We start from the raw sequence: 22,920 nt of genomic DNA on the forward strand, positions 1-22,920 counted from the left end.
CCAGAGGCTGACCGAGCTGAGTGGCTGGACGACCCGTCGAACAGCGCTCAAGTCCAGGGCCCACTGGGAGGGCCTGCGGGAGGCAGACTTGATCTAGACTTAGCGCCTACCTTCGCCGGCGGGAGGATGTGGAAACTTATTTGGTACCTAAAGTTCCACAGGACAGATCCAGCATGGCCGTAATGGAATGGCTGAGCTGGGTGGCCCTTAAACCCTCCCAAATAAACACATTTCTCTTCCCGGGTTGGCGATTGATGGTAGGCACTTATTTATTTATAGATTTACCCTTCAGGAAAGGAGTAGGTAGTTTTACTGTTAGTATATTAATATTAGGTTTACTAAGGCAACTGTAGATAATAATAATGTAGACCTAAGACCTTAACATAGGTAGGCAAACACTAGGATAAGTTAGCTAGGGAGAACTGGCAGCCCTAGTTTGAACGAAGAGACGAGGGTCTGGAAGAGAGATCAGCTCGTTCTTCTTAAGACAGACACCAACTGGACAAGACATGCCATGATCAGCAGACTGCGCCCCCACGTGTCTTCACATTCGAGACCTGGGGAAATCTGGTAGAGGCACCTCGATGTACCGTAGATGACCTCCTCTGTCAGGCCCATACAGTAAGACAAAACCTCCACTTTATCTCGTAGATTTCTGGCCAGTGTCTGGGGAGAATTGTGAGTGAGTTTGATCTGTGGGCCTGTGTTGCAGCTGGGAGTGCATGCCCAGTAAGTACCAGTGTCTCTCGTCCATGTAGAAGCTAGTGTCCGTGTCTGCATAGTTGTACTAGGGGATACACCCCCCCCGTGTATATAGGAATTTCTGAGGTGCAGGCAGTTCACTAATAACGATTGAATATTGCAGGAATTAAGGCTCCCGGTTGCACGTGGTTTCTGAGGGGAAGTCCAAAGGGGCTAAGGCTAAGCTTAGGGAAGTTGAAGATCAGGATATATGCTGCAACACCAAGTAAGTTAGTCCTTTATACGTGCATGCAGGCGAGTTTCTTGCAACATCAGTCATTTGTGAAAATCTGTCCTATAAGCCACTAGTAAGGCTGAGGTACCCACCTCAGAGCTCGGTGTCAACAGAGTTTGCCAGGGTAGGCGACTCACTTGGAGGCAGTCCACACAAATTTTCACACCAATAATGTTAAGTCGACCCATAATGCTTAAGCATAATAGAGGCTCTCTTCGCATTGCAACACATTATTATAAATACAAAATCTCAATGTACTATTTGCAAAATAAATAAATAAATAAATAAAATGAAACTATCGGGAAGTCAGGCTCGATACGGCTTATACTGTCAGTGGCCCTGATAAACCTAACCAAGACCAAGAAAAGCAGCAGCAGCAGCAGCAGCAGCAGCAAGAAGGTGAACCAATATTACACAGTTATTATTACAGTATATTATTTATGTGGCAGTGATAAACCCGTGTATTGCTGGGGACTGGAAAGTAGTCAGAGTTAATCCAAGGAAGTGAAGCTTAGCTCCATTTTCATGGAAGAAGAGTTTTACCGGCATCAGTGCACCTCCCAAGTGTCTGACTACACATACGCTGCTATGTATGATTGGTTTAGCACTTAGTTCCGGAGTGTGGGTTCTTTTAGGTTAGTTTGCTTCTTTGTGAAGGTTGAGGGTCTTCTATAGGTGGTTCTTAGGTGGGTTGTGTCTACTCTTCCTCCTGAGTCTGGGTTCCCCTACCCGTTTATATCCTTGACTCTCTCCTGCTCTTTGCGTCCTCTTTTTGTTTTGATTATAATAATAATACTATATATCACAATTTATGTAACTATATTTCTTTACCTATACCTGAATAAACTTACTCCTCTTGAAAGTTACATTGCATAGGAGTAATGTTTCAGTGTTTCTGCGTAGTGCTAGCTACAGTTATTATCAAGTTTCTTCTATCAAGTTTCTGTGCTATGTATGTCCTGTGGTAATTTTAATTGTTTTTGGTGCAATGTTTACTGCTAGAGCCTGGTTGAGAGTTGCATGTCTCAGGTGATTAACAGTAAGATAAGATAAGATAAGATTTCGTTCGGATTTTTAACCCCGGAGGGTTAGCCACCCAGGATAACCCAAGAAAGTCAGTGCGTCATCGAGGACTGTCTAACTTATTTCCATTGGGGTCCTTAATCTTGTCCCCCAGGATGCGACCCACACCAGTCGACTAACACCCAGGTACCTATTTGCTGCTAGGTGAACAGGACAATAGGTGTAAGGAAACGTGTCGGAATTTCCACCCGCCGGGAATCGAACCCGGGCCCTCCGTGTGTGAAGCGGGAGTTTTAGCCACCAGACCACCGGGCCACCGGTTGCAGGAGATATATATTTATTTATTTATTTATTTAGTAATTTAAGCATACTTACAGAGGTACAAAAAATACAGGTAAGAGCAGCATGCCAAAGCCACTTATATGCATAGCATTATGGGCTGGCTTAAAATTAACTTAAGATTAACTAAGCAATGATGAAATCAGTGATAAATCATTATTGTAAACAGATAACTATAAAGCACAAATGAGTATTACAAAGACAGGTCATATGGTTGCATGCATTGCTGTACATTCACTAGAATGGAATATTCTGTTAGGTAGTGTATTTAAAAAAATAATAAAGTTAGATTGGGTCCTAGGTTTAACATTTGTGTGATATAATTGTGAGTAACATATAGGATATACAATTTATAAGGTTCAGTTATTCAGTATTTATTTGGTTTTGAGTGAGTAAGTGATCTTTGAGAAGAGACTTGAATTTATAAACAGGTAGTGTTTCTTTTATATTTACAGGTAATGAATTCCATATTTTAGGGCCTTTTATGTGCATTGAGTTTTTGCATAGCGTGAGATGGACACGAGGAACATCAAAGAGTGATCTGTGCCTTGTGTTATGGTCATGTGTTCTGTTGAGGTTGGCAAGGAGATGTTTGAGGGGAGGGTTAATATCAGAGTTAAGTGTTCTATGTATGTAATTGGTGCAATAATAAGTATGGATGTTTTGTATGGTGAGTAGGTTGAGTGTTTTGAATATTGGTGGAGTGTGTTGCCTGTAGTGAGAATTTGTTATTCTAACTGCAGCCTTTTGTTGGGTAATTAGTGGTCTGAGATGGTTAATTGTTGTTGAGCCCCATGCACAAATTCCATAGGTGAGATAGGGGTAAATAAGAGAGTGATAAAGGGCCAGGAGGGCTGACTGTGGAACATAGTACCGTATCTTCGATAGTATGCCTACAGTCTAGGAAATTTTCTTAGAAATTTGTTGTATATGTGTATGAAATTTGAGTATTATCGAGGTGGATTCCTAGGAATTTTCCCTCTGTTAACTTTGTGATAGGTGATCCGTTTATTGCTGTGTTAAGAGGTACATCTGTAGCTCTGTTACCAAACTGAATGAAGTAGGTTTTGTCAATGTTTAGTGTAAGTTTGTTAGTCCTCATCCAGGTAGATATTTTCTGTAATTCGGTGTTTACAATGTTATGGTCCTTGAAGGTGAGATCCTCCGACATAATCACTCCCAGGTCTTTGACGTTGGTGTTTCGCTCTATTTTGTGGCCAGAATTTGTTTTGTACTCTGATGAAGATTTAATTTCCTCATGTTTACCATATCTGAGTAATTGAAATTTCTCATCGTTGAACTTCATATTGTTTTCTGCAGCCCACTGAAAGATTTGGTTGATGTCCGCCTGGAGCCTTGCAGTGTCTGCAATGAAAGACACTGTCATGCAGATTCGGGTGTCATCTGCAAAGGAAGACACGGTGCTGTGGCTGACATCCTTGTCTATGTCAGATATGAGGATGAGGAACAAGATGGGAGCGAGTACTGTGCCTTGTGGAACAGAGCTTTTCACCGTAGCTGCCTCGGTCTTTACTCTGTTGACGACTACTCTCTGTGTTCTGTTAGTGAGGAAATTATAGATCCATCGACCGACTTTTCCTGTTATTCCTTTAGCACGCATTTTGTGTGCTATTACGCCATGGTCACACTTGTCGAAGGCTTTTGCAAAGTCTGTATATATTACAGCTGCATTCTTTTTGTCTTCTAGTGCATTTAGGACCTTGTCGTAGTGATCCAATAGTTGAGACAGACAGGAGCGACCTGTTCTAAACCCATGTTGCCCTGGGTTGTGTAACTGATGGGTTTCTAGATGGGTGGTGATCTTGCTTCTTAGGACCCTTTCAAAGATTTTTATGATATGGGATGTTAGTGCTATTGGTCTGTAGTTCTTTGCTGTTGCTTTACTGCCCCCTTTGTGGAGTGGGGCTATGTCTGTTGTTTTTAGTAACTGTGGGACGACCCCCATGTCCATGCTCCCTCTCCATAGGATGGAAAAGGCTCGTGATAGGGGCTTCTTGCAGTTCTTGATGAACACAGAGTTCCATGAGTCTGGCCCTGGGGCAGAGTGCATGGGCAAGTCATTTATCGCCTGTTCGAAGTCATTTGGCATCAGGATAACATCGGATAGGCTTGTGTTAATCAAATTTTGTGGCTCTCTCATAAAAAAATTAATTTTGATCTTCGACTCTCAGTCTGGTTAGCGGCTTGCTAAAAACTGAGTCATATTGGGACTTGAGTAGCTCACTCATTTCCTTGCTGTCATCTGTGTAGGACCCATCTTGTTTAAGTAGGGGCCCAATACTGGACGTTGTTCTCGATTTTGATTTGGCATAGGAGAAGAAATACTTTGGGTTTCTTTCGATTTCATTTATGGCTTTTAGTTCTTCCCGCGATTCCTGACTCCTAAAGGATTCTTTTAGCTTAAGTTCGATGCTTGCTATTTCTCTGACCAGTGTCTCCCTACGCATTTCAGATATATTGACCTCTTTTAGCCGCTCTGTTATTCTTTTCCGTCGCCTGTAAAGGGAGCGCCTGTCTTTTTCTATTTTACATCTACTCCTCCTTTTTCTTAGAGGAATAAGCCTTGTGCATACATCGAGTGCCACCGAGTTAATCTGTTCTAGGCATAAGTTGGGGTCTGTGTTGCTTAGTATATCTTCCCAGCTTATATCGGTTAGGACTTGGTTTACTTGGTCCCACTTTATGTTTTTGTTATTGAAGTTGAATTTGGTGAATGCTCCCTCGTGACTAGTCTCATTTTGTCGGTCTGGGGCTCCACGCATACATGTCTGAACCTCAATTATGTTGTGATCTGAGTATATTGTTTTTGATATGGTGACATTTCTTATCAGATCATCATTGTTAGTGAAGATGAGGTCTAGTGTATTCTCCAGTCTAGTAGGCTCTATTATTTACTGGTTTAAATTGAATTTTGTGCAGAGATTTAAAAGCTCGTGTGAGTGTGAGTTTTCATCAGAGCTGCCTCCTGGTGTTATTACTGCAACAATATTATTTGCTATATATATATTATATATATATGTATTTTTTTTTTTTTTTCAACAAGTTGGCCGTCTCCCACCAAGGCAGAGTGACCCAAAAAAGAAAGAAAATCCCCAAAAAGAAAATACTTTCATCATCATTCAACACTTTCACCACACTCGCACATTATCACTGCTTTTGCAGAGGTGCTCAGAATACAACAGCTTAGAAGCATATGCGTATAAAGATACACAACATATCCCTCCAAACTGCCAATATCCCAAACCCCTCCTTTAAAGTGCAGGCATTGTACTTCCCATTTCCAGGACTCAAGTCCGACTAAATGAACATAACCGCTTTCCCTGAATCCCTTCACTAAATATTACCCTGCTCACACTCCAACAGATCGTCAGGTCCCAAGTATCATTCACCTCCATTCACTCCTATCTAACACGCTCATGCACGCTTGCTGGAAGTCCAAGCCCCTAGCCCACAAAACCTCCTTTACCCCCTCTTTCCAACCCTTTTGAGGACGACCCCTACCCCTTCTTCTTTCCTCTATAGATTTATATGCTTTCCATGTCATTCTACTTTGATCCTTTCTTTCTAAATGACCAAACCACCTCAACAACCCTTCTTCTGCCCTCTGACTAATGCTTTTATTAACTCCACACCTTCTCCTAATATCCACACTCCGAATTTTCTGCATAATATTTACACCACACATTGCCCTTAGACAGGACATCTCCACCGCCTCCAACCGTCTCCTCGCTGCTGCATTTACCACCCAAGCTTCACATCCATATAAGAGTGTTGGTACTACTATACTTTCATACATTCCCTTCTTTGCCTCCATAGATAACGTTTTTTGACTCCACATATACCTCAACGCACCACTCGCCTTTTTTCCCTCATCAATTCTATGATTAACCTCATCCTTCATAAATCCATCCGCCGACACGTCAACTCCCAAGTATCTGAAAACATTCACTTCTTCCATACTCCTCCTCCCCAATTTGATATCCAATTTTTCTTTATCTAAATCATTTGATACCCTCATCACCTTACTCTTTTCTATGTTCACTTTCAACTTTCTACCTTTACACACATTCTCAAACTCATCCACTAACCTTTGCAATTTTTCTTTAGAATCTCCCATAAGCACAGTATCATCAGCAAAAAGTAACTGTGTCAATTCCCATTTTGAATTTGGTTCCCCATAATTTAATCCCACCCCTCTCCCAAACACCCTAGCATTTACTTCTTTTACAACCCCATCTATAAATATATTAAACAACCATGGTGACATTACACATCCCTGTCTAAGACCTGTTTTTACCGGGAAGTATTCTCCCTCTCTTCTACACACCCTAACCTGAGCCTCACTATCCTCAAAAAAGCTCTTTACAGCATTTAGTAACTTACCACCTATTCCATATACTTGCAACATCTGCCACAATCATCTCTGATAACATTCGCACAACATCCACGCACATTCAAACTTCCCATTTTGACAATTTTCTTCTTATTCTTTTTAGTAATTATTACAGGAAAAGGGGTTACTAGCCCATTGTTCCCAGCAATTGAGTTGACTTTTACAACACGCATGGCTTATGGAGGAAAGATTCTTATTCCACTTCCCCATGGATATAAAAGGAAAAGTAATAAGAACAAGAATTATTAAGATAAAATCAAAGAAAACTCAGGTGAGTGTGTATAAATAAATGTGTACATGTATGGTTAATGTGACCTAAGTGTAAGTAGAAGTAGCAAGACGTACCTGTAATCTTGCATATTTTGGACCAAAAGAACCTTAGAAAGCACAGTTTAATTTAGCCTAATCCAACTAAATATATTTTAGATAAGTTTACAATAATTTAATAAACAAACACAAAGAAATATATTTTTTTCATTAGGTTCAGAATGATTTATGCCAAATTATTGCATACACAAATTTTCACTTGCCTTATTTGGCAAGAAAACCATTGCTATTTAAGCCAAAATAGCAAGTTTTACCTATTCGGCATACATTTATATAGTATATGCTTAACAAATCACAAACAGGCAAAATTATTTACAAGCATTGTCTCTATGTCCACAGCAGGACTTGAACCTGCTACCTCTGTACTATCAGAGTCCACAGTACTTTACCTGGGGTCTGGCTCTGTGGTAAAGTACTGTGAACTCTGATGCAGAGTTTGCAGGTTTGAGCTGTGGACGTAAACTATGTTTATATATACACCTACCATCCGACTTACGACCGAGTTCGGTTCCTAGAAACTGGTCGTAAGTCGAAATGGTCGTAAGTCGAACTTTACTATTGAATATCAACAAAACATTTTTGTAATGACTATTTTATTGTTTTATTTTGGTATTTCATGTTTTACTTTACTTTTTATGTAGTTAGCACTGTACAGTGGACCCCCGGTTAACGAACTTTTTTCATTCCAGTAGTATGTTCAGGTGCCAGTACTGACCGAATTTTTTCCCATAAGGAATATTGTGAAGTAGATTAGTCCATTTCAGACCCCCAAACATACACGTACAAACGCACTTACATAAATACACTTACATAATTGGTCGCATTTGGAGGTGATCGTTAAGCGGGGGTCCACTGTATTTTATACTGTAAGGTTTAGGATAAACACTGTGTACAATACAAATAGTTGTTTATTTCCCAGAAATTTGGCATAAAAAAACACGGTCGTAAGTTGAGTGGTCATAAGTCGAACAGGTTGTAAGTCGGATGGTAGTGTATATATATATATATATATATATATTATATATATATATATATATATATATATATATATATATATATGTGTGTGTGTGTGTGTTTATATGTATATGTATATCAATTTTATTTATTGTTTATGTTAACACATTGGTTGTCTCCCACCGAGGTAGGGTGACCCAAAAAAAGAAACTCTTTCGCCATCATTCACTCTATTACTATCTTGCCAGAGATACACAAATAATACAGTTCAGATACCCCTCCAAACTGCAGATATTCCCACTCATCCTTCACAGAGCAGGCACTGTACTTCCAGTCTTCAGGATTCGAGTCTAGCTAACTGGTTTCCCTAAATCCCTTCACAAAAAGTTTGTTACCTTGCTCACTTTCCAACAGCTCAACAAACCCTGAAAAATGGCCTCCACTCCTAACACACTTGCACATGCCTATGAATGTCCAAGCTCCTTGTACACAAATCCTCCTTGACTGCTTGCCTCCAACCTTTCCTAGGACAACTACCCTGCCTTCCCTCCATTTCAGATTTATGCACCCTCCAAGTCATCCTATTTTTGCTCCATCTTCTCTAAATACCTAAACCATCTCAACCCCTCCTCAGCCCTCTGGATAATACCTTTAGTAACTTTTCACCTCCTGATCTCCAAGCTACGAATGCTCTGCATAATATTTATACTGTACATTACCCTCAAGCACAACATCTCTGCCTCTAACCACCACCTTGCTGCAACAGTCACAACCCATGCTTCACTAATATAAGTGTTGTTACCACTGTCATACATTTTCTTCTTTGCCTCCATGGATAATGTTCTTTGTCTCCACAGATGCTTTAATGCACCACCCACTTTTTTTTTTCCTCATCAGTTTAATGGTTCACCTTGTCTTCCATAGACCCATCTGCTGACAAATCCACTCCCAAATATGTGAATACATTCACTTCCTACATACTCCCTCCTTCCAGTCTGATATCCAATCTTGTTTGTTACCCTCATCATCTTGCCCTTTCCTATGTACACTTTTAATTTCCTTCCTTTACATACCCTCTCATATTTGCTTGCCAACCTTTGTAACTTCTCTTCAGAATCTTCCAAAAGCATAGTGTCATCAGCAAAAAGCAACTGTGACAACTCCCATTTTGTATTAGATTCTGCACATAGAGCAAAAAACTAATGTGAAGGACCTGGGAGTGATAATATCAGAGACTTTCTTTTTCAAAGATCACAACAATGAATCTACCACATTTGCAGGGAAAATGATTGAATGGATAATGAAAACTTTCAAAACTAGCGATGCCACTCCCATGATGATTCTCTTCAGATCACTTATTCTCTCTAGGCTGGAATATTGCTGTACACTAATAGCCCCTTTCAAGATAGGCAAAATTGCAGACCTGGAGAATATACAGAGAACTTTTACAGCATGTATAAGTACGATAGAGCACCTAAATTACTGTGAACAGTTGAAATCCCTTGATTTGTACTCCCTGGAATGCAAGTGAACAAGATACATGCATGTTGTAAGAGGCGACTAAAATGCCGGGAGCAAGGGGCTAGTAACCCCTTCTCCTGTATACAAGAAGGCCCCACTTATACGGCTGGTTAGGTTCCAGGCTACCGCCGTAAAGCGGAAACCGCCGTAAAGTGGAACACCCTTTTTTTCCACTTACAAATGCATACAAACACTAGATAACAAGTTTACACTAACATATATTAAGTTAACAATAGAACCAGGCATCAAAAAACAATAAAAAAGTACAATACACACATAGTGCACTCATTACTTACCTTAAAATATTTATAGTCTTAATCTAGGGTGAGACAAGTAGTATTTATTGTAAGAAATCAAGTGTGGTATGTATGGTAGTCAGCCAGGCTACCATACCAGGCCACCCCACCCACACATACAATTCTATGATATTAAGCATCCCAGAGCGATAAAATGTATATACAGTTCACTCATTACTTACCTTAAAATATAGGATGAGATGAGTAGTATTTATTGTAAAAAATCAAGTGTGGTATGTATGGTAGTCAGCCGGGCTACCATACCAGGCCAACCCACCTACACATAATATTCTTATTACATTTAAGCATCCCAGAGCGATAAAATGTATTTACAGTTCACTCATTACTTACCTTAAAATATTTGTAGTCTTAATGTAGGGTCAGGAGTAAGTAAATGAGATAAAACGAATAAATGAGAGAAAGAATGAGTGCATGAGAGAGGACAGGCGCAGAGTTATGTAAACAAACCAGGCGAAGGTAAATTTTGTAAACGAAGTGTACACGTCTGGTTTGTGTACAAGTTACATTGTGTACAGGTTGTCTCTACATTGATACGGTAGAATAAATAAAGAAGAACACTCCCATTCTCATGTAACATCATTTTGAGAAGAAATGATGCTCTGAGTGAAGGCAATGAAAATAAGTCACTCTGACTTTTTTGGGTTATCCTAGGTTCTCTACACATATGTTGTTATGTATGATAATCTATGTAACTGTATTTGTGTATACCTGAATAAACTTACTTACATACATACGAAAGGAATAATTTTCTACAGTTACCCCCAGTAACATATTTTCTCTTATGTTAGATTAGAGAAAATGTTATTCTTGGCATCACTTGTACAAGTTATCTGGGTACCACATCTCATATTTATGTTTATTTATTCTTTTGTAGGGTGTATTTATCATCTTTTTATGTTATGTATCATGTTTATTATATAATTTTGAAAAAAATATCATAGATGGATTAATGAAAATGTGTATATTAACGTAATATACAACATTTAATGAGACTCGGTGATTATTATTATTATTATTATTAGCATTTCTAATATGGCGTCACTTGTGCAAGTCGTCTGCTACCACATCTCATATTTATGTTTATTTATTCTATTGTGGGGTGTATTTATCATCTTTTTATGTTATGTATCGTGTTTATTATATAATTTTGAAAAAATATCATAGATGGATTAATGAAAATGTGTATTTAACGTAACATACGACATTTAAATGAGACTCGATGATTATTATTATCATTACTAATATGACGTCTGGAGACATAAGACACTCTTACTGATTTTAATGTGTACCTGCATGCCAGCACAGTATGTAAGTTTATTTAAGTACAGGTATACATAAGTATAATTATTAGAGTATATATATATATATAAAATATGAAATAACTTTTAAAAACATTTGAAATTTTGGAGTTTCCAGACAAAATGGAGAGACTTAGTGCTTACTGAGCTCACGGAGAATGTAAACAAACAAGGTGGGGTGCGGTGACCGTATTAGAAAGTCAGTTGGGGGGAGCCGTATAGCGAGTTTTGGTCATAATTTGAAATGACCGTATTAGCGGAACGCCGTAAAGTGAAACGCCGTAAAGCGGGGCCTTCCTGTATATTACTAAATTTGAAAGGAGAAACTTTCGTTTTTCCTTTTGGGCCACCCCACCTCGATGGGATACGGCCGGTGTGTTGAAAGAAAGATAAACCTGGAAAATCCTAGAGGGACCAGTCCCAAATCTGCACACGAAAATCACTCCCTACGAAAGCACAAGACTTGACAGGAGATGCAGCATCCCCCCCTCCCAATGAAAAGCAGGGGCACCATGAGTACTCTAAGAGACAACACAGTGTCAGAGGTCCAATACTGTTCAACTGCCTCCCAGCAAACGTAAGGGGGATTACCAGTAGACCCCTGGCTGCCTTCAAGAAGGCACTGAACAGGCACCTAAAGTCACTTCCTGACCAGCCAGGTTGTGGCTCTTATGTCGGATTACATGCGACCAGCAGTAACAGCCTGGCTAATCAGGCCCTAATCCACTGTGAGGCTTGGTCACAAACTGGGCTGCAGGAGCGTTGACCCCCGAAACCCCCTCTAGGTATACATCTCTCTCCAACACCTTAGCATTCACTTCTATTACAACCCCATTTTTAAATACAGCTTCTCCTCACTTAGTGACGTACTCATTTACCGACGACTTGGACTTACAACAGACTCTGACCAATTTGCATACCTAAATAATGTATATTAGAGCTGATTTCCTCTTATTCTGTTTATTACAGTATACAGTACACTGCTGTATAAACACTTAAAAATATACCAGAAATGTTATAAATAATGCAAAGGTGACAAAACAATATCAAAGATGGTCGACACAAAACCACTACCATTATAGTATGCTCCTCACTTGGCGATGAATTCGTTTGCCGATGTGGTCTCAGGAACAGAACTCCATTGTTAAGGAGAGGCTGTATGCTGCAGCGCTGTATGACCCCTAGTGGTTTAGCATTTAATTTTGATTATAATGATTTAAATATGTTAAACAACTATGGTGACATCAAATATCCCTGTTTAAGGCCTACTTTTACTGGAAAATAATCTGTCTCCCATCTACATTCCCTAAGCTGAGCCACGCTATCCTCATAAAAACTTATAACAGCATTCAATAACCTACCACCTATTCCATACACTTGCAGCATCTTATGCTTTTTCTAAATTCATGAAACCAACAAAAACTTCCTTACCTTTTATCTAAATATTGTTCACTTTATTTGCTTCAGTGTAAACACTTGGTCTACACACCCCCTACCCTTTCTGAAGCCTCATTGTTCATCTGTGACCCTGCTGTCTATCTTATCCTTAACCCTTTGACTGTCGTGGCCGTATATATACGTCATACGAGGTACCGTGTTTGACGTATATATACTCATAAATTCTAGCGGCTTCAAATCAAGAAGGAGAAAGCTGGTAGGCCCACATGTGAGAGAATGGGTCTGTGTGGTCAGTGTGCACCATATAAAAAAAAATCCTGGAGCACGCAGTGCATAATGAGAAAAAAAAACTCCGACCGTTTTTTTTAATTAAAATGCCGACTTTGTGATCTATTTTTGTGTAGTATTTATGGTTGTATTCTCGTTTTCTTGGTCTCATTTGATAGAATGGAAAACATATTATAGAAATAGAGGTGACTTTGATTGATTTTACTATAAAAAGAACCTGGAAATGGAGCTCAAAATAGGGGAAATGTTTGATTTTTGCCGTTGTTCAAAAGTAAACAAATGATGTCATTGTCCAATAAATGTCCAACTAGCCATTCTAATGTGCAGTCATGAATGGGTTGATGTTATTTACACAATTATTACAGTATTGCAGTAGTCTGCATAATAGTAAATCTATTTTTTGTTTGAATAAAAATTCAAAATAGAAAGCAAGAGTAATATCATAGGGGCCTGGAGACATGACTGATGAACAAAGAAAATGTTATTTTAGAGCCAGGAATGTCTGCAGTGTTCATTCTGGACCTTATTTTGAAATTGTCATATTTTTTAATTTTCATGAAATTGCCAAATTGCAAATTTCTGACCACGTTATTGGGTAGTTGAAATTGGTAAATGGGCAGTTTCTTGTACTCAATCGATAGAAAAAATGGAGTTCTAAAGAAATAGCTATGAGTTTGGTGGACTGAAACAATGGAATTAGCCAAAAATAGGGCTGAAAGTGGGCGAAATCGCCGATTTGTAAATACAGTGGACCCCCGGTTAACGATATTTTTTCACTCCAGAAGTATGTTCAGGTGCCAGTACTGACCGAATTTGTTCCAATAAGGAATATTGTGAAGTAGATTAGTCCATTTCAGACCCCCAAACATACACGTACAAACGTACTTACATAAATACACTTACATAATTGGTCGCATTCGGAGGTAATCATTATGCGGGGGTCCACTGTATTGCCGAGGTCGCTAACTTCGCGAGAGCGTAATTCCATCAGTTTTCCATCAAATTTCGTTTTTTTGGTGTCATTACAATCGGGAAAAGATTATCATTTCATAAGTTTTTTTTTTTTTTTTTAAATTTTGCGACACCAGGAGACACCTCAGGATTGGGGGTTGCGACAGTCAAGGGGTTAATTCTTTCAGTTATAACCGTACCATACACTGTACCTAGTATACATTTCCCTGTAATTGTGACACTTTTGTTCCCCATTCCATTTTGCAAAGAAACTATACATGCTCTCTGCCAATCCCTAGATACTTTCCTCTCATACATTTATTGAACAAAAGTACCAACCACTCCAAAACTGTATCCTCACCTGCTTTTAACATTTCTGTCAAGATTCCATCAATTCCAGCTGCTTTATCCTTTATAGTTACCCACTGCCTCAAGCACCTCCACCACTCTCGCATCTGGCACTTTCTCAGACCTAAAGGAAGTTATACCTCCCTGGCAAATACATGAAATCACAGCCCCCTTTTTTTCATAAACATTTAACAGCTCAAAATATTCCCAGTAATTCCAGCTCCCCTCTTTTGTTTTTACGTGTCAAATCCATTCGTTCCCTAGGCTTTCTCAGCCTATTAATCTCGCTCCAAAACTTTTTCTTATTCTTGGCAAAATTTGTTGATCAAACTTCACCCCAGTTTCACTTGCTCTCATTTTACACTCCCTCATCACTCTCTTAACCTCTCTTTTACTCTCCATATACTCCACCCTCCTTATATCACTTAGGTAAAAACCTCTCGTATGCTTACTTTTTCTCCCTTACCATACCCTTTGTCTCATCATTCCACCAATTGCTCATCTTCCTTTCCACACCCACTCTCCTATATTCACAAACTTCTGCTGTACATTCTGTCATTGCATTCTTAAATCTACCCATACCTTCTCATTACCTGTACTCTCACAAGCCCATCTTTCTCCCAATAGTTGATTAGATCTTATTTATGTATGTATAATAATAATACAATCAGAACTAAGCACTAGACCCACAAGGGTCATACACTCTGCATATTTATGTCTGTACGGGAATTTCTAAACCAAAAGCTGAATTGTTTACTAATCAGTAGGTTATTCTTCTCTAAGTGTTTTATCCACTTTGTTTTTCTGACTTTTTATAGCACCTGTAAATGAAACAGGCCTGTAGGATAAAGAAAGGTTGCCAAAGTGTAATGTTTGTACATTAGCTTTGGACGACTGTCCTGTGGGTTTTTCTTGCTTAAGGTTAGGTCCACCTTGCTTGAGCTGGGTCACTGAATGGTGACTGGAATGAGCAATTTTGCCCAAGTAACACATTGCATGACCTACACTAGCAATACTTACATAATTATTTTTAAATATTTACCATAATATATTTGATATTGATCAAAGTCCATTTCTGAAACAGTGTCTTGTAGATATGATATGGGCTCAATTGTCTTATGGGGTCAGAGAAACTGAAGACTGTGTAAAGGGAAGGATGAAAGATAGGAAGTAAGGATAGGAACAAGTACCTGTACATTGGTAGTTATTAAGGGAAGAGGTAACTGTAATGTCTGGTGTCTCAAGAGAAAAAGTTTGTAAAAGATGGGATTAACTCTGCATCTGGGGAGGGTATTATTATTATAATCAAAACAGTGCTAAACCCACAAGGGTCACATAGTTCAGGAGAGGATAGAAAGAGTGCAGGGAAGCATGTACTCCTACCTCCTGAATTTTAGTGGAGGTATTTTGTTCCACCTGCCAAGTCTTTTGTTGTCGTAAGGAGTAATTTCAATGTTCAGGTTTGGGACCAGTTCCCCCATGATTTTCCAGGCATAGATTAATACATTTCTTGCCAACATTCGGTTAATAATGGTGGCGAGTGAACTGCAAAGAACACCAGGAGTTCTACACCTTCAGTTGTCATACAGGCAACTCAGGGTGAAGGGAAGCCATCAAACATGTCATCGGAGAACTTGTTGGATGACTTCCCTGTGCTTACTGGGTCACCTGAAATGTCTTAAGGCAATTCACTTTCCATCAGGTGGAACATTACCATCTTGGCACTACCAGTGGAAGCTAACAATAGGTCTAATAGTGACCCTTTTTCTGTTTAGGAGCTCTATTTTGCAAAAGGAGGGAAAGTTCCCACTAAGAGGTCAGAGGAAAGGGACAATGGTCCAGTTCCTTGGATTAAGAGCTGCTTTGCTGCAGCAAGAGACAGCCCTTAAAGGGGCTGTGAATGTAATTTATTTTATGCAAAATTCTTGAAAGTTGTGAAGCAGGGGTCTTCCTGTGTATGTTAGAAGCCATAATTATTATAATCAATAAGCGCTGTAGAAGCTCTAATAATGTGCTTTTGCTTTAAGGCTTTTTGCATGGTTACCATGTTAGCATTCCTAGCTAACACTGGTGCTAGACCCATCTAGATTTAGCACTTGATTGTAATAATAATGCTGGTGCTATGGTGTACTTTTATTTTTTACAAATTTGGTTAATAATGCACAAACCTAGAAATGTTATATAATTTACATTTCTAATAGCCATATATGATACGATAATTCTGTTAATCATTGCACATTTCACTATACAGTATTATAATCAAAACTAAGTGGTAAACCAACAAGGGTCATACAGCATTATTATTAGTAAATAATGTTTAATTATCTGTACGAGTTTAGCACTTTATTATTATTAAATGTACGAGTCACTTGGCAGGAAAATGAGAAACATTATCCATAAATACTAGTCTCCCATTTTATTTTATCTTGTGTATCACAAAAGCAATTAATGCATTATACAAATAATATACAGTATGTAAGAATAATGTGCTAATAATCAGTCTTTAATATTGCCTTTCAACAAGAGATCTGACTGAGGCAATGTCCACTTACAATTCTATATTGCTGGTGGAACTGCCATAGTATGTTAAATGTTAGGCATTGTACTGATTAAAGAAACTGTGCAATTTTTTTTTATAAACACTATAATCAAAGTACAGTACCTATAAATTGCCAATCACTCTTTTTATAAAGTTCATGTAAAGCCCAACTTTAAAATAAAAAGAGACAGAGCTCCTCATATAAAGCTTTAACAACAGTATATAATCTCATTCAAACAACCTAAGATTCTAACACTGCAATTCAACCTCATTAATTTTGACCAGGAGTTTATGTAAAATAAGCCTTCATATTTTGGATTATCAAATTTTTACCTGGTTGATTTCAACCAATTAGACCACTGAATAAAGCAAAGGTACAGAATTAATAAGGTTGAACTGTAACATTGGTCAGCACATATCCCTAAAATGGGAATATGTACAGATGAAGTCCCTAAACAAGGTGTACTATTATGTCTACAGAGCTGACAACTGCTCTATTCTCTGTTGCAGAGCTCTATCACCTAAAGAGCTCTTGGCTGTCCTAATCTCCTAAAACTTCAATTTATCACAAGCAGGCAAACTATCCTCTGCAAGGGCAACCATTCTAATGTCATTTCAAAATTCATAATTTTCTCAGAGCTAACATATTTGATATTAGAGTTGGCAAAAGAAAGAATGCAGCACTATATCCAACACAAATAAAATTCGGTTTGTCTTAATCTACTCACAGTAAAGACTGGCAGCTTCTTTAGATGGCAAAACATCTTTTAAAATATTAAAAAATAGGCTTACAACTGTTAAAGTATCTAACAGTTAAGAATATTTTTCATTTCCAGTTGTCATTGGGTAAAATGCAAGGTGCATTAATGCAACAACACACCTTGAAATCATTCTGGGAAAATTTAGACCCCCCCCCCCAATAACAACCACTTGCATATCTGTAGAAATACTGTATATTCAAGTACTTTAATGTGCTCAGCAAATGAAGACTCAGTGTGATCCTCATACTTCCATCTTGGAACCTTAGTTCGGTTCATGACCAGATAATGATTATGTATATTACATAAATTGAGTAACTCGTCATGTATATGAAGTAGCTATATTTACTTCATTTGTTTTTAGAAAATATTACAAACATTGAAATTTTTTTCAACAGTAAATTAATGGGATTATTATTATATTCACAAAAAAAAGTGCTAAACTCGTATGGATCATTCAACAAAAGCTTCTTTGGGCAGTTTATTTAAAACAAAATTCACTGTCATACTAAAATATACAGCAAACAATTTTAAATGGATGAAGCTGCAGAGTTAGTTGTAAACTTCAAGAAGTTCCATGGAAAACAATTGTAACCTGTACTCGTAAGGTTCAGTTAAAAAAATAAAAATAGGAAAAAATGAACCTGCAGAGTGTCAGGTTACCATTATCTTTTAGTGACCAATAGAATCCGACTTGTAACAGAATGTGGAGTAAGGACGGCTGGCCACATCCAAGGGATTAACAATCACAATGGTCTTGTGTTAGGTCTTTTATATACTGCAATAACAATTTAGGAAAGAAAATTAAGTTTTCATATTATAAATTATACTGAAAGACTTGTCTTGATAATGGTGATAAAAGAAAATAAATTTTCACTTTACAAAAGTCGTAACAGTATAAAAAACTGATTGTCTTTAACAATATATACAGAATTTCTCAACTAAGGTATACTAGTAGCAAATAAAGATATTCACTATCATGATGATGAAAAGTAACTTTAATATAAAAAAATCACTAAATTATTGTTTTTATTTTTATATAGTGTTAAGCATGTTAAAATCTGTCTTTTATCAGTTGCTCTTCTTTTACACTTCTGTCATATTACTAATTATCTGGCATGATTCTTTTTGATATTCACAGTATGATCATGTTTTGCAGTTGCTTCCCAATTATGAATAGAGAACCTAGTCCCACAAAGCTTTAAAAGAGAAAAGTTCTGCAAATTGCCTGTAATGTTCTCACACTTTACACAATTCTAACTAAAAAAGATAATGTATTTGATGCATTTGTATTTCAGCTCGCCTATTCCTCCTGTGCAAACACTAGGCCATTCTGTTATTAGTAATATAATAAATTTAAGTGCTAAATATTTAAGGGTCTCCTATTGACGACTTCTTTTCTTGAACATTGATTGCAACGCTTCATGATGGATTAGTATACATTTTCAACGTGCTCTACCGCTGTCATCTTATTCTTGCCTTTTTGCCTGTAAATTTGCAGTTTAGTTTTTCCTTGTACAACTTATGACAGTCTTACTTAACAAAAAAACAATGACAAGTTTGTAAATGAAGCTAATGGCTGTTGAAACCAATTTTGCAGATACTGTATATGGTATACAGTTGTGCTTATACAGTAATATATCATAATTCATCACATCTTACAGAGTTCCTTGTACAACATGGCATTTTCATGATAAAGATTTTTAGTTTATGAAAAGGAATCCAAAAATATAAAGAAGAATGTAAAAATAAGGTACACCACTCTCCCCACCTCATGGAGAGAGTTAGCAATAAACACTTCAAAATGAATGAATGCAGTAGACTGGCCTACAACAAGTGGTGAATATATTTTATGTGCATATAAGGTCTTATATTACATATATATATATACATATCCAGTTATGCGGATTCCATCTGTTATATCTAGTGACAAATAGGAAATTTACACTAAGGAAATCCAAAAATATATTCTAAATATACAAGCAAACAAGTAACAACTCTAAAAACTGAAGTAAGGATCACCAGCATGTAGCAAACACGATTGCATTGTTGCTTTCTTAAGTACAGAATGTGTTAAAATGGGATGCATTCCCTGGATTAAGGGCTTATGTTTTGTCTATGGTGAATTCTTCAAAAATTAAAGGTGTATGGATATCAGTTGTAAAGTACTACTACCAATGCTAGAGTGGTCGATCTCTTATCTACTATGTGATCTCAATATTTTTAAAATATGGTAAAGCGAAATGCTAGTGAGCTATCTTATCTGCAGTTCTTTGTTAATTTAAGTTAACCTGCTTGCCCATTACAACGTTTGAACTATTAAAGTATTGTCGTAAATTAACTGTCTTCAGTCACTGAAAAACATTTACTCGTATATTCCAGAAAAGCTTTACTCCAACAGATTTAACAATTTCATAGCATCCTTGACTGTGATCACATAACTAGTCTGAATTTCTGTATTTGCAACGGTTTGGTACCTTACGACGAACTATAAAGGTTTGTCTGCTAAAGAGTGATTGGCTATTGACAGTCATTCCTTTGATTGACCAATTTATTAGGTTGTCGCAATAACTGTTTCGGCAAGAATACATCTAAGAAATATTTCCTCGTATAGCTAGCCTCCTGAATATCTAAATTTTGACGAGCAAAAGTAAGTCCTGATAATTCCAAAACAGGCTGTATAATAATAGCTGATATAAATGATTTCCAATAGATTCTATCCTTTTAAGAGAAATAATTTTATTAACTGGGAATCCTAGTGAAAAATATAACTGTACAATGGGCAGTTGATTACTGAACAAGTTTGCACAAGCCCCATAACTGAGAAATTATAAATTACAATAACTAAACCAAGTAATAGCTGAGACCATAAAATATGCATTATGAACAAAACACACATTATGTTACAACTACAAAACTTGGTGCTCAAACTAAAGTATGTCCACTGGTAATGTATGTTCAGCTTACAGCTGGCCCAGCATACCAGCACCACAATTTTTTAAATTTTCTATCACTCTTGCACTTTATACACCATAAAAATTACCTGAAGTACTAGTCAGTTCTGCCATAATAGGATCACAAGTACCTCAAGACTGCAGTTAAAACACAGAGCATTAGCACCTAGAGCCTTAGAAGGTAATTCTGAGTCCTTGATATGGAGTAAATATATCACTGTTACAGTGAATATGAGCTTTACTGTGGGCTCTGCAAACATCAGTATTGTATTTGCTGTTATACATCCAAATTTCTTTATAGAAACAGCAAGGCCTTGAAGACATTGAGCATGTGAGTTTAGACTTTTATGAATTTTGCTAAAGATGTGACTTGTTACAAATATCACATATGGAGTTTAAGGACCAAGCTGTGAAGAAATGGAACATAATTCTGTCATATATCACCACAGTAACAGATAAAATACATTCCCACCAATGTAGCTCCAAATCATATTGGAACCTTCTTGATGTGCTGGACAACATTGCCTCTCGAGGGCCATCAATGATTTGGCAGGTGTTAGTTGGTAAGTAATAAGGCAGGTACTAGAGGATTTCTGGTTACTAGAAGATATCAGGGCATCTGGACCAATCTTGTCGCTCCTTGCAATCCCAGTATTCATGAGTGTATCTGAAGATAAGGGCTCCTGTTGCTTCATCAGTTAACTTTCTAAACCAAGTTGGACTGTAAGCTGGGTATTCTCGGCCTGTTAAAAAAAAAAATAAAAAATCGTCTCAAATTCTTTTGTTATAAGGTATAATTAACAAACAGAATCCTGGCATTCATATTTGAAACACATTACAGTACGCCAACAGTTGAAGAAATGTAAAGCAAATCAAAGATTTTATAAGCTATGGTATTACTATTATGTTCTAAATTGTACATAACTGAAGCTACACATTAATTACCATCAAGGGAGGTTCCTTGATGCAAGTGAGGGGACTCTTGCTTCAAGGAACTGGCTCCAACCTCCCTGTTCTTGACTAAAACCTGCTTACCTCACATTCTCCCCCCATGAATATAACAAATGGTTTTTGAGACTTGACATGCTGTTGGAGTGTGAGCAGGGTAATATTTTGTGAAGGGATTCAGGGAAACCAGTTAGCTGAACTAGAGTCCTGGAGGTGGGAAGTACAATGCCTGCACTTTAAAGGAGGGGTTTGGGATATCTACTGTTTAGAGTGACATCTAAACTGTCGTATATGCGCTGCTCTGCAAAGACAGTAATATTGTAAATGAAGGTGAAAGTTTTTTTTTTTTCATTACTCTGCCTTGGTGGGAGACAGCCACTGTGTAAAAAAAAAAAATGACTACTGCACTCTGAACTCCTTAATCAATATACCAGTGCAACTAGTGCAGATAATTCTTACCTTCATTTGCTGCAAGTTCTGCATCTGCTTCTCGTTTACGCCGAGTTGCTCGCTGTTTCTCTTCTAACCTAAGTTTCTCTAAATTTGCTTCTTCCCAGTTACCTTCTTCCATTAGCCTCTGGTCAGGTCTGTTCCGAGAATCTGTAGGGGCTACATTTTCTTCTGGTTCATTCAGCTGACATGCTAGTTCAGTGAAGTTATAGTATCTCTCTGCTTCAGGACTGAAAATTTCCATATATTGAGCAAGACATTGGGAAATATTTTCAATATCTATATGGCTATGATCTGCTTCAACTTTCTGGTTAATGACTAGGAATGTGAGAGAAAACAGGACAAGAAATTAAATTTCTTAGAAGACGATTCTGGCAACTTTTTAAATGAATAATAAATCTTTATGATTTCATTATGAGAGAAAGGAATGTAGCTTGTCATGCATTTTTTAACTGGAAATAACATGGTACTGTATTTCAGGATTCTTTTAACATGCATGAATCTATCTCAAGTTTCCCCCTCAAGGAAGGTTCCTTGATGTTGGTGAGGGGCTCTTGATTTAGGGAATTGGATCTGTGCTCCAGTTCCCCGAATTAAGCCTGAATGCCTTCCACATATTCCCCCCCCAGGCGCTGTATAATCCTCCGGGTTTAGCGCTTCCCCCTTGATTATAATAATAATAATAATATCTCAAGTTTGAAGTTTGCTTAAAAAGACAAGACTAACACATACTTAACTGTGTTCCTCTTCCAGAGCACTTTAGGAGGGCCAGTCTCATACGTTGGCTTGCCACCTCGCATGGACTGAGAAGTTACACGACACGCTTCAATTTTCTCATCCCACATACCCGTGATGAACCACTTAAATGTACCTTCGTTGTCTACTACATATCCTGTAACCTGTATGGTAGAGAATATTTTTTTATTAACCTTTAAACTGTCCAAACAGATCTACATTCACATGCATAGTGTTCCAAAAGTAGATCTATGTTTTTTTTACACATTTACAAAAACAAAAAAAAAATAGATCAGTTTTTTTACACGTTTTCAAATGTAAAAAAAACCAAGAAGATCTACGTTTTTTACATACTTTCAAATGTTGAAAAACGTAGATCTAC

General features: G+C 37.6%; 2 protein-coding genes across 7 annotated transcripts in view; one reads left to right on the forward strand and one right to left on the reverse strand.

The window, feature by feature from the left end:
- Positions 1 to 1,329: 1,329 nt before the first annotated feature.
- The window catches only part of LOC128699970 (uncharacterized), a 54,336-nt gene continuing 32,745 nt past the window's right edge, over positions 1,330 to 22,920 (forward strand). Inside the window, exon 1 of the mRNA XM_053792818.2 lies at positions 1,330 to 1,375. The gene's annotated coding sequence lies outside the window, so the exon portion shown is untranslated. The remainder of the gene's footprint in view (positions 1,376 to 22,920) is intronic.
- The window catches only part of Osbp (oxysterol binding protein), a gene marked incomplete in the record, with an annotated part of 248,631 nt that continues 242,266 nt past the window's right edge, over positions 16,556 to 22,920 (reverse strand). For all 6 annotated transcript variants that reach the window (XM_070098720.1, XM_070098719.1, XM_070098718.1 and 3 more), the window contains 3 exon segments: positions 16,556 to 21,148; positions 21,813 to 22,033; positions 22,536 to 22,702. In XM_070098720.1, coding sequence (XP_069954821.1) covers positions 21,006 to 21,148; positions 21,813 to 22,033; positions 22,536 to 22,702 — 531 coding nt within the window.

The sequence above is a fragment of the Cherax quadricarinatus genome, chromosome 64 (genome assembly GCF_038502225.1).
Source record: "Cherax quadricarinatus isolate ZL_2023a chromosome 64, ASM3850222v1, whole genome shotgun sequence".
NCBI classification, from domain to species: domain Eukaryota; kingdom Metazoa; phylum Arthropoda; class Malacostraca; order Decapoda; family Parastacidae; genus Cherax; species Cherax quadricarinatus.